We start from the raw sequence: 13,130 nt of genomic DNA, 5'->3' as shown, positions 1-13,130 counted from the left end.
TGGCGAATGGATCACATTTTTATTTATAAAAATAATTTTTGCTAAATTTACCTGCAATTTTTTCTTTTTCTTTTTATGTGTACATTTTTCCATTTTCATTTCCAATGTCATTCTATTTCATATGAAACTTTTCTCTTTATACGTTATTTCTACTCATTCAATAAGTCACTTCTTTTAATTTCATAGATCTTATTTTATTATCTATTATTTTATTTAACTCACTTTATATGCAATCCCTTTTTATTTCATACGTCATTTTAATTTAATGTAATAATTAATATATGTCACTTCCTATCTTCTTTTTTTTTGTTTAAACTATACTTCTTAGAAAGCTCATGCTATACTTTATGACACAAATATAGTTTCTTGTTTTTTAATTAAATGAATGTGAGGTTAAAAATAATGATGTTGTTTAAGTCTGCAGAAACATTATAATGATCAATCATAATAAAATAAGATCTAAAACCTTTAAATAATTTTAACTTTCTAATAGAGAAAAGTGCAATAAAAGGTGATTATTCTAAACATCATTCAATGCCTGAAAATTAAGCTGATTTTGATACTAAGACTCACCTCGATAATGATTCGTCAAGTTTCAATGATGTTTTCTTCTCTTAGATATTAATCTACGATGTGTATATTTACTAACATTATGACATACTATTTTAACATATGAATTGTATATTTTTAACTTCAAGTTTAACAAGGATAGAACTTATATTAAGGTTGGTGTATCTTATTGCCCTACGAAAGGTTTAAGCACCTTAGAAAATTACCTGATAGTGAAAAATTTGGACAATCATGAGTTGGCTGAGAGCAATAGCATAATACCAAGTGATACTGAATACAATCTCTATTCTGATGGGATAAACAACAAAAGCTTGTTTTAATAATTTAACTACGTAAAGTCACAGAGAAAATCAACAAATAATAATAAATGGAATTATTTTAGCTTCATTAGTTACGTCCGTTGCGTCTTTACTTTAAGGCATGATTTCGTAGTGTTTTTCAGTATTGATTTTTTGATTATTTTCTGTTTTTATTCAACCCTTACGAAGAAAACGGGTATTTAGAAAGGGATTTAGCAAGTAATAACGTAATGCATCATCTGGTTTTACCATAAATATATTTTAAATTAAAAAAAAATTATAATTACTACACTGTAAGGATCAAATTCCGATATAAAGTACCGGCACTTTGGAGGCTTCATCCGTAAAATTCATTTTACCGTAAAATCTAATTTTACCGAAAAATATTGCACCATTATTTAAACTTTAATGTGATTCAGTTATTTTTACGGCATTCATTACTGTAAAAATTACGGTATATCAGACTCTTTGTTCCGCAACGTACTCCAATAAAACTGGAGTTTATGGTAAAAAGTACCGACAACCCCAGTTCTGGTACTTTTTACCATAATTTAATCTGGAATTTCTTACATTGTATAACCTTTTTGCATTTTAATTTTGTGTGCTTTCTCCATACAATCATTTTAAGTTTCTTTTTCTTTTAACTATCATGGAATCTAACTATTGTTCAAAAAACTATTGTCCGTTTTGTCTTTTACTTTAAGGCATGATTTCGTAGTGTTTTTCAGTATTGATTTTTTGATTATTTTCATCTTCTATTCAACCTTTACAGAGAAAACGAGTATTTAGAACTGGGATTTAGCAAGGATTATATTATGAGGTACTTTGTTTAAATGGAACATTCCTCCATTAAAACTATGTATGCGTAAAACTCACGTAAGACATAACTGAGTTCAATTTTCCTCACTATTGAGCTCATTATTCCACGAACATTACAAGAAAACAAGACAAGTTGACTTTCGGGGATTTGCTAGAGGAAATCCACTTCAACAATCATTACTAGTACATATTGAGGGTGTCTGCAACGATATTGCAGGGATTTTCAAGAGGGAAAAAAGGACTTTCGATTCAAAGGAGAAGTGTTTCTTTTATCCCCTAATCTTCCCCCAGGATGTTGAAGCTTACTTTTAAGGCAGAAGATCTCCTTTCTTGCGTTTGATGGTAACCCCCCTCCAATAGACTCACACATGTTTCTTCAGAGATAACTTCATCTATTGGTCCCATTTCAACTTTTACTCTGGTTTCAACAGTTTTCGTTTTTCTATTTCTGTTTTTTCCCCATACAGATTTAGAAGCAACATTGTTGAAGAGCATCATAGGGGCGATCGATTTGTTGACTGCATCACATAGCCTGCGGGGAAGTCAATCGAATCTTAGAACTTTTTTTTCCTTCGTGAAAATAATAAGAAAGAGACGTTAAAACTTTCTTAGAATTAGAGTTTCTTAACGTATTAAATAGCTGTTACAGTTCTAATATAAAACGGCCGAAAAAAACAAAGATTGAAAGAAAACTTACAGCTTGCACATGAACTCGAATTAGGCGAAAATATGTTTAATTTGTCCAAACTGATGAAGTAATTGGTTAGGGTAAATTAGTTATTCAAAGTGGCAAGCGTAATAGATATTGTGTTACAGATTAAACATTGTGTTGCAGTGGTTAGTCTAACAGATTAAACAGATATTTTGAAAACCAGCAATTTCAATTTTGATCTAGTTTCTACCAGCATTTGACACTTTTCGACCATTTCTTACTTTACCTGCCACACTTCAATCAGTAAACAAATTGATGATATTTTTCACTTTAGACTCTTTGTTTGAAGGGAGTCTGTGAAAAGAGATGCTCATAGATTGCATATGAGATTAAATTCCGGATAGTTTCTCGGATACACTAATACTTCCTGTTTGTTTATGAAGAATAATCTTTTAATAATATATATATATATATTGTTTTATTTATATTATTTTATTCATATGAAAGCTCATTTCCTTGTTAACGACATTATTTCTTCACCACCTCTCCATAGTACGTGGAAATGTATATAAATGTATGGAATGCGTGGAAATGTATTATATATATATATTGATTGGCTGTTTCGTGCGTTACTAACCGCAAGTCTTCTGCGATTGGCTATGTTATATCATTTTACTCTCTTGTTATATTATATAAAGACATAAGCAATTTAAAATAATTTTAGCCCTTTCAAAATATTGCTGAACTGGTAAAAATTTTTTGATATTTTTCTTAGTTATCTTTTTGTACATTAAAAAAAGTTTATTTAATTATTATTAACTTTGATATTTTATATATTATGTGAAAAGTTATTAAAATAAATTTCCACGGAATGATTAATGTTTATACTCCAATGTTTGAGTTACCTGCGAAATATATTTATCAGTGATAGCGAATAAAAGCCGAACTCTTATAAAACCTTCTTGAAGAGATTTGAACATTACCGATTTTCCATTTGATTTTTAATACACCTGTTTAAATTAATTACATGTAGTGGTAGACAAAATTCTAGTAAATTCTAATTTATTAAAATATTAAATTTTACTTTTATTTTCTAAAATTACGGAGACCCCGTGGTAGTTGTGGATGTGTAATTGGAAGTTTAAGTAAAAAAACTTGATTGCGTTTTGTATGTATTTTTTCTTTTTTTTTTACTCTCTACTTTTTTTACATGATCATAAATAAAGATAGAGATAAAAGCCTAATCTTAATCGTTGTTTTATGCCATATTTTAAAAACAAAGCAGATCCTTTGTAAAAAAAAAGGGAAAAAAAACTGATTAAGAATTTAAATACTTGCATGTAACTTGAATTATTTAATATATTTGACATGCAATTTTTTAAAACTTTTAATAAAAAATAACTTCTGTTATTAATTAAAAACTTTTACTATTTTATTGCCTTAAATATTATAAAATACTAAAAACTAATTATTAAGTTACTGTCCAAAAATATGTAATTCAACGTCGATTTTCCGTATAATATATATAGGATTTCATCCTGGACTGACAGTATTAGATTTATTGATGCTTAGTGTGGGAAGTAAAGGCGGACTGTGCGTAATGCTGACCACATTACCTAAATAATGCCGTTGGTCTCGAAATTGTGTCGAGTTTTCGGTTTCGAATTTTACTTTACGGACGGTTCCCATTCTTTTACTAGGGTTCTTTTACGAAGAAATTATTATTACACTGGCTAATCCTATATTTTACAATATGAAATTACGAGGAATTCGTAATGTAAGGTCTAAATATTTTCATGGACCTTGTCTGGTGTCTTTGCTGCCGGATTTTTCGTAATTTGACAAGGAGTTTCATTACGCAGTATTCTTTTAAACTATTAAAATATCTATCTGTAACGAATTGACCAGAACTCATGTACTAATGCTACAATAACAAGAGAGAAGAAACAATAAATAAATCTTTAATAACAAAATAATTTATCCCTCAAGCGCTTTTAGTATTGAAAAAATAAACCATTCACCTCATCAGAAAATAAACTTTCGAATCATTTTAGATTTCTTTTAGCTCGTTTGCATTTTTACGAACCATCACTTTGTTCTCACCGAATGTGCGTTCATCTTCTCTATTGATTAATATTTCTTTCATTAATGGTAAATTATATATATATGAAAAAAGGAGCAGATGTTTTTGACTGAGAACAAATGAGTATAAATTATTGGTTTTCAGGTAATCTGCTAGCGTAAAGAACTTATTTAATTTTACTTTCAACCTAATTTCCATTCAGAGTATTTATATCTTAAAAGTAATAACGAAGTTTGGAGTTACTTTTTTCTGGTACATTAGTCAAATTGAACTTTTAGTTTTATTTGTATTTTTCTAAACAATTTTAAGTAACAAACTGAGTTATTTTTAGTACGTTGTTTTGAGATTTTCATTAGTAAATCCTTATAAGTAAGAAAACAAATAAACCATTAATAGAAAATGCATTTAAACATATGATTCATACTGATTAGTTTTTACCACAGCTAACTCGTTCGAATCTAATGTACTGGCAGGACCAAAAAGATTTATAAAATTAAAAACAATAAAATTATCAAGGAACATGAAACCGTGGCTAATTGAAATGCGGCGTTATTTATTAGCATTATAAACAGGGAAATTGTTTTTTGAAATTTTTTACTACCATGATTTTACTAGAATGTAATAGTTAAACATAAACTGAAAGAGTGATTTTATCTATAAGAATAATAATAATAAAAATAAATTCTAAATATTTTTTTCCGAAATTAAAAACTCACATCCTTTCAAAAACTTTCAAATACATCATGATACAACTTAACTATTAAATCTTAGAAAAACTTTATTTATTGTGTCTAAGAGATATAAACTTAAGATCAAAAATGAGGGATCACCAATTAGATATTCACGGTATTTCTATTAGGTAGCGTTTTTGTTTAAATAGGATTTTAGAAAACAAAAATTTCTCCTCTTTAAGGAATAGTTCGTCATGTTTCATTCTTAGGAGAGAAAATAAGTATTTGATTAAAAGTGATGGGCGTTATTTTTCCGTAAGTTCTCTTTAAATAAATAAGTATAAAGTGTTTGCTCGGTGAAAGAAAGTAAAATAAAATAAAATAAAAGGTTAAAAATAGTTATATCAAAAAAAGATTAATTAAAGCACTTATTTCAAAATGATTCTAAAATATAATTTTTAAAATAAATGAGAGCAATTTTTAGTTTAATGTGATAAAAAATATCTTAAGATTTTTCTATTGTGTTAGAAAAATAAAAGGTTAAAAAATAGTTATAGCAAAAAAAGATTAATTAAAGCACTTATTTCAAAATGATTCTAAAATATAATTTTTAAAATAAATGAGAGCAATTTTTAGTTTAATGTGATAAAAAATATCTTAAGATTTTTCTATTGTGTTAGAAAAATAAAAGGTTAAAAAATAGTTATAGCAAAAAAAGATTAATTAAAGCACTTATTTCAAAATGATTCTAAAATATAATTTTTAAAATAAATGAGAGCAATTTTTAGTTTAATGTGATAAAAATGTATCTTAAGATTTTTCTATTGTGTTAGAAAAAAGCGTTTGTTAATTCTTCTTTACAAAAACAAAACTTTGTTTACTGTTAAATAATTAGAACGCGAGATAATTTGGAACCTTTCGAAAAATGCTTATTTTAGAATCGAATTGGTATAATTTAACGGAAAAAAAAGAATACACAATCTAAAATACCGCATGCCTTATATCTCAAATAATTTTTGGATGACGACTTTGTATTTCGTATGTTTAAGTAAATATATAAATTAACTGATAGTTAAATATATAGTGAAAGTAAATATCTATAAGTGTATTTGTGAAAATTAAATAAAAATTATTAAAAGCATATTTAGAATTTTTCTTTCTCCTCCCCACCCCTTCGACAGTCGAGTTTGGTGGCGAGAAAAAAATATTCTCTTGAAGCAGCAGTGTTGTTGAAATTGGGGGTATACTGACTTGATGACCCTGGTTCGAATCCCAACGGCTGGTTAGTACGAATTCTGCTTCCGACTTTCATCGATCACAGTGCTGACGTAAAATATCCCCAGTGGTGGAATGGATTGTGGGGCAGAATCTCCTTTCCGTGAGCAAATGTGTGTTAGTTCCACCAGAAAGTTCTCCACGAAAACTAATTTACCAATCCTTGATCCAGGAGATTCACTGTCTTCTGGGTTGGGTTGAAAATTATAGAACCAAATAGTTGAAATTTGATAGTCGTAAACTAAGAATCGGTTCGGCTGCTCAATGCCGGTTATGAAATATAAAATTATCTAAAATAAATAAAAAATTTCTGTTCCGAAAAATCGCATCATCGTTGCTGTCGTAGATATTGATGGAAACACGCTATAGGAATTAATTTACCATTAGCATGAATGGGTGACCAAGGGTGAACACACTAAACGCTTATGGAAGAATTTACCCCGACCCGCCCTTATTTAGGGCATACGGGTATACACTAAACGCTTATAGTATGTGCATGGATCTGCTGAGCGTATTTATGTATCTTTTCGTTTATCACACCGGTACATAGACAGTTCTTTGAAATTAGATGAATCAAATCGGGTAACCCTCTACTTTTGTGTCATTTTAAACATTCTCTTAATTATTCGAAATATATAAAAGAGATGAACATTTTCTTATAAATTATAAATAAATGTACATTTCCGAAATGAGCGGTATATGCGTCTGAACCAGCATTCTCTCTTTCCTTTTCGGGAGACAGATCTACCAAACTAGCCCATCGCGGCTCGCTGGGTGTCACTTGAAAAGTCTAAAATTCTCTGGTGGATTGAAAATTCCCTATTGTCCAAAATGCCAGCTTCATTAGGGCACTCCCAAACATATCTTGCTCTCAGCAGAGAAGAAATCTACTCGTTTTCTCAGTTTGTCGTCGACATGCTTAAAGTCAATGGTTAATTCGACCTAATCAGACTGCGTCAGACCACGTAAGAGGTAAGAAGGAGACATTACAGAAATAGAATAATAATTTAGAGATTATAAAGAATATTATGTATGATATTAAAAGTACAAAAGGGCAAAGGAGTCGTGCCTTTAAATGTATGCACAACATGCAGAATGAACTATATTGTTTCAAAACTTACTGGTCAAATGCTTCGGCCAAATAAGCTCCTCTTACCGCACCGCTCTGGTGCACATCCTCGTAAGACGTGAGGTTATTTTCCACTGGGTTTTTAGGTAAGGACGAGAGATTATCTCCTTTTGCTAATTTTATTAAAATAACCTTATAACACCTACAAAAAAAATTAGAATATTATAATCCATAATCTTTGTATATTATAGAGATAAGTTAAAGCTCCAGTGATTTGTCCCATTTTTTTTAACAAGAATTAATACAAAAATGAATAATACCTTCCTACATTTAATTACAGCAGAATATCATCATTTCATTGGTATTAAAATTAATATACGGAGACACCAATTTCAAATCGATGATGTCAATGGTGTGCATGCACAACTGGCCTAAATAGCAGCCACTGTTTTTTTTATATGAATGGCAAACATGCTGTGAAAAGTCACAATGAGAAAAATGCCTAAACGATTGTGAATTTCATTATTTTTATGATTAAATATAAAATTAATTGCAAAATTAATTATAAAAATTAATTATAAAAATTAATTATAAAAATTAATTATACAAATTAATTATAAAATTAATTACAAAAATTAATTATAAGAATTAATCATTAAAATTTTTGAAATGTAGAATACCAAAAACAAGTTACAATACTTATTCAGCTTTGAACCATAATATCGGTATCTGGAATTATAATATCTCGTGAAGAGTTACTGAAACCTTAATAAAGCGTCTAAATGAACATGTCTTCGTTCGGCTTGAACCACACTTTCCGGGGATAAAATTCAAGAAGGAGTAAGTTGTAATATTATGTGGTTCATCTTCACTCCGGATTAAGGTTGCTGCAAATTTGAGCAATATTATGCTTTCAACGTTATCTAAAAACATTTAATAGTGCGTTATAAAAATACTCACCTTATGAAACCATTTCTTTCAGATATCCTATGGAGATGAAGTTTCAATTGTCGGCACTTATCGATGCCGTCTATAGTACTGAGCTCAAAATTTGGCATCCAGGAAGGAACTACAATATAAATAAAGAACACAATAATTGTTATCTGGTTTGGAATATCCGTTTAAAATCAATTAACGTGATAAAATTTAAAATAAATACATAGGCGAGAGTCGGGTAGCCCACTGTCAATTTCAGATGTATAGAATATTTTTTCAAGTCAATGGGCCATCGGACATTAATTGTTATATTAAAAAAAGATTATATTCAAAGTTTCAAGTATTTATGCAGCTGTTAACACGGTAAACAATAGTTTTGAAAATATGTTCAATACAGTAGTCATGAAATTAAGAAAAATTGGTTGAATGTTTCGATTAAACTTCATTTTAATACTAAAAAAATAATTTTTTCTATACACACAGCATTAAAGTATGTAGTCTTAAGTTTAATTTGCACAAAAAAAGAAGTCTATATGTGAAAAATTGTTCGAGTAATTACAAATTTACAAAAAAATTGGATTTCGGGTAGCCTCGCTCACATGAACGTCGGGTATCAACGACCAATTTTATTTCATCGATAAATGTACGGTTGCAAAGATTATTATTTTATTGCTTCAAATTTGAATGTTATATGCATTTTTAACAACAAATATTGTTGTTATTAAATGCTTGTTATTAAATGATAGAATTCACTAAAGGTATATAAATATGTAATAAATAAAATAATTTTGTGATAAAAATGATAAACGAGGTTTACCTATTGTCAATACATTGGGCATTTTCATTTACACCTGAAAAAACAGTCAAAAAACCTAATTTTTGTAACTCGGCGAGGCTACCCGACACATTTTGAAAAGAGCTGAAAAACATGTTTTTTTAAATTTCGATTTTTTTAAGCTAAACTATTCTTTTTTCGGTTTATTCTTTTTGCATTATTTAATTAGATCTTAAAACAATAGAAACCTGCAAAAATATTGATTATTACTCAATATTATACAGAAATATAAGCAATATTCCTTAAGTGAGCGGGGCTACCCGACTCTCCCCTACGTCTCTTTTCAAGATCTTATTCTATGTATCGTGGGTAGGCTAATTTAAATAGCAGGCCCTATGTAAACAGACGCTGTGATTTTGACATCATGATACTGTATTTTAGGCTAGCTGGCAAAGTCTTTAGTATTTCTTTTATTTTTTTATTTGGCAGAAACTTTTTTATGCTTTGAGTAGTGAGCCTATTGGCTTTTAGGCTATATCATTCATTTCGCATGATTTCTATATCATTCATTCATGATTTTATTTTATTTTATAATGGTCGTTGAACAACCGACCTAATTTTTATGTTTACGACTACTAACGTTCAACTCCGTAGGTTTTGAACCTAATCCAGAAGATAAGGGAATTTCTGGATCAAGTATTAAGAGAAATTAGGCCCAGTAAAGGGCTTTTTTGATTGAATAAACCCTCACTTGGGTTACATGGAGAGGAAAACTACGAAAAGCTCCCACCGTTAGCCTGACGGCAAGGGGAGTTTAACCCATTATCTGCCTACCACTGAAGATATTTTACGTCATCACTGTGGTCAGTGCGAGCCGGGAGCGGAATTCATATCGACCAGCCATCGCTGGGATTCAAACCCAGGTCACCCCATTAGAAGGTGAGCGCATTATACCTCCCCTGGGCCCCCACGTCTCAATGGTAATAATTGAAATGAAAAAGAAATTAGTTATGTATTGAATAACAAAATTAATGAAAAAGTGGTACAAATATGTATAGGTAAAACGTGAACAACCACCATACAATTATCGACGTGAATAATGCTTAACTAATTCATGTAATAGTTGCATATTGGAATAAAAATAATATATTATGTACTAAAAGCAAAATTAATGGTGAAAAAGTATTTATTCGCTCAGTGAAAAAAATGGACAAGCTTATGTTACCGCAGATGACGCCTTATTAATTTCGGTAATATGGTAATTGGTACAGTGTTAATAAGGATTCCTACTACAAATTTTTCATTGTTTGAAAAAATATTTTTTCTAGTGATAGCAAAGATAAAGCATTAATATTTTAATGAATTATAATAAAAAAACTCCCCCCCTCTACTTATAGATAATTAAAACAGTTTATTTATGGTTAGATAAAGAAATAGTCATCTTATAAAGTCCCTCAAAGTATTATAAGAATTTTATTTGTATTTAAAATTTCGGCTCTATTTTGCTATTACTGATTAATGTATTTCGTTCCAAATTCAAATATTGATGGGTCATATAAAAGATACCATAAAAGATACTAATATAACGATACAAATATAGGTACAAAGTATTATATAGATATATTTGTTAATAATTAAAACTTCACCAGTATTGAGCTGTTTCAATACCAATAACGTGGAAATAAGTATCTTATTGCCCTACGAGAAGTTTAAGTACCTTAGAAAACTACCTGATAGTGATAAATTTGAACTATCATGAGTTGGCTGAGAGCAATAGCATAGTATCAAGTGATACTGAATACAGTTACTCTCTATTCTTATAGGATAAACAACAAAAAGCTTGTTTTAATAATTTAACTACGCAAAGTCACAGAGAAGGACGACAAATAGTAATAAATGGAATTATTTTAGCTTTATCAGTTATGTTCGTTATGTCTTTTACTTTAAGACATGATTTCGTAGTGTTTTTCAGTATTGATTTTTTGATTATTTTCTTTTTTTGAAGTTATACTTCTTATGCGACTTCCAACAAGGTTGCGTTAAACGTTTAGCGCTACATTTTTATTGGCCAGGAAATCACGTGGTAGGATCCAGTTTTCCCTCATTCATTTCCATATTGTTTTGGTTCTAACTAGCATAAAAATAATAAAAGTCATAAAAGTCTTGTTTTTCTATAAATATTTTTTTTTAGTTTGATTTGATACACATATAATTTAAAAGGGTAGTATTTTTTATTTTCAAACTTAGTGGATAACAATTGTAAAAAATGAGTGAAAACAATCTCACGGACAATGCGACGGATTTAAGGTTATGTCAAGGTACGTCTCTTGTGAATATCAATTGATTGTTTCTCTTCTTAAATTACATTATGACGCATTCACAAACATTATTAATACAAATACATTTTCCATGGCGAGACGATGAGGCAACCACAAGCACTTCCACTGGTTCAAGTGGTCCTTGAGGGAAAAATGCACAATATTACCGTGATTACAGAGCACGGAAGCGAGCGGAGCAGGAAAAAGAGTCGTTGAATAGAACTCGTGATCCTTCTACGACTGCTGATTCTTCTGCAATTAACGTCGCAGGTTGCGAAGTTTAATGTCTTCCGCGCACTATTTTTTTTTTTACTCAATCCTTACGAAGAAAACGGGTATTTAGAACTGGGATTTAGCAAGCAATAACGTAATGCATCGTCTGTGTTTTACCATAATTATATTTTTAATTAAAAAAAATATAATTACTACACTGTAAGGATCAAATTCCGGTATGAAGTACCGGCACTTTGGGGGCTTCTTCCGTAAAATTCATTTTACCGTAAAATCTAATTTCCCCGAAAAATATTGTACCATAACTTAAACTGTAATATTTATTTAATTGAAGTGATTCAGTTATTTTTACGGCATTTTTTACTGTAAACGTTACGGTATATCAGATTCTTTGCTCCGCTACGTACTCCGATGAAACTGGAGTTTACGGTAAAAAGTACCGACATCCCGAGTGCTGGTACTTTTTACCATAATTTAATCTGGAATTGTATATGTATGTGTATAGCCTCTACAGTGTATAGCCTCTACAGTGTATAGCTACAGTGTATAGCTACAGTGTATAGCCTCTCTACATTTTAATTTTAAAAGCTTTCTCTATGCAATCATTTTATGTTTTTTTTTCTCTTAACTATTATGGAATCTAACTATTGTTCAGAAAATATTTGGCAAAATTTTATTTCATTCTTCATAATTTTGTAAAAAAAAAATGCAAATAGTTTAGTTATTTGTCTTGAAATAAATGTTCTCTGTATTTCAATTATGTAAATAAATTTTTCTTCTTACACTATTTTGTGTATAATTAACGTTTTATTTCTCGGTTACATCCATTATTCATTTTTTTTCCACATCATCGTTTCGCTACAAGTTAAAATCGTTCAGCGCAAGCTTTGTAACAAAAAAAAAAAAAAAAAAAGGAAAAAAAAAGAGAAAAAAAAAAAAAAAACATTTTCTTCCCTAGTCAGATAATGGAAACCTTTATCCCCGCTCTTAGAAAAAGAAATGCTATTGCTCGAAGTTAGCTTCGTGAGAAAGTTGATTTAGTTTCTGAAGCAGGTTCGAAGCTTTTAATCAATTGATAATTAGTCAGAGGAAGTCATTATTTTATATTTTTACCGGAATTCCTAGTCAACATATTATTGATTTTATCATCCGATTTGCTTACATCTTATTCATGGAAAGAACAATTTTACCTTACAAACAATTTACCTCTTATTAGAATTGTCATCAAAAATGCATAATTTATGTAATCATTTATTTTAATTTCTCTTCTCTGTTCCTATTGGACATTATACTATATTTAATATTAATTATATTTTAATAGATATAGTAAAGGAGGCTATTAGAAATGTCTGTTCCTTGTTGGTAAAGTGGATAAGTGGGTTTTTTATAGATATTTTTTTTTTGTTAGAGATTATAAAATATGAAATTAATT

The 13,130-nt window shown here is 29.5% G+C and overlaps 1 protein-coding gene across 4 annotated transcripts in view; it reads right to left on the bottom strand.

The window, feature by feature from the left end:
- The window catches only part of LOC107441786 (tyrosine-protein phosphatase 69D), a 542,487-nt gene that overhangs the window by 124,294 nt on the left and 405,063 nt on the right, over positions 1 to 13,130 (bottom strand). For all 4 annotated transcript variants that reach the window (XM_071183653.2, XM_071183654.2, XM_043039328.3 and 1 more), the window contains 2 exons: positions 8,399 to 8,507; positions 7,491 to 7,640 (listed from right to left, as the gene is read on the bottom strand). In XM_071183653.2, coding sequence (XP_071039754.1) covers positions 7,491 to 7,640; positions 8,399 to 8,507 — 259 coding nt within the window. The remainder of the gene's footprint in view (positions 1 to 7,490; positions 7,641 to 8,398; positions 8,508 to 13,130) is intronic.

Source organism: Parasteatoda tepidariorum, chromosome 7 (assembly GCF_982258835.1).
Source record: "Parasteatoda tepidariorum strain Cologne lab strain chromosome 7, Ptep-v5.0, whole genome shotgun sequence".
NCBI classification, from domain to species: domain Eukaryota; kingdom Metazoa; phylum Arthropoda; class Arachnida; order Araneae; family Theridiidae; genus Parasteatoda; species Parasteatoda tepidariorum.
The sequence above is the reverse complement of the archived record's forward strand: the minus strand, read 5'-3'. Positions and strand labels throughout refer to the sequence as shown.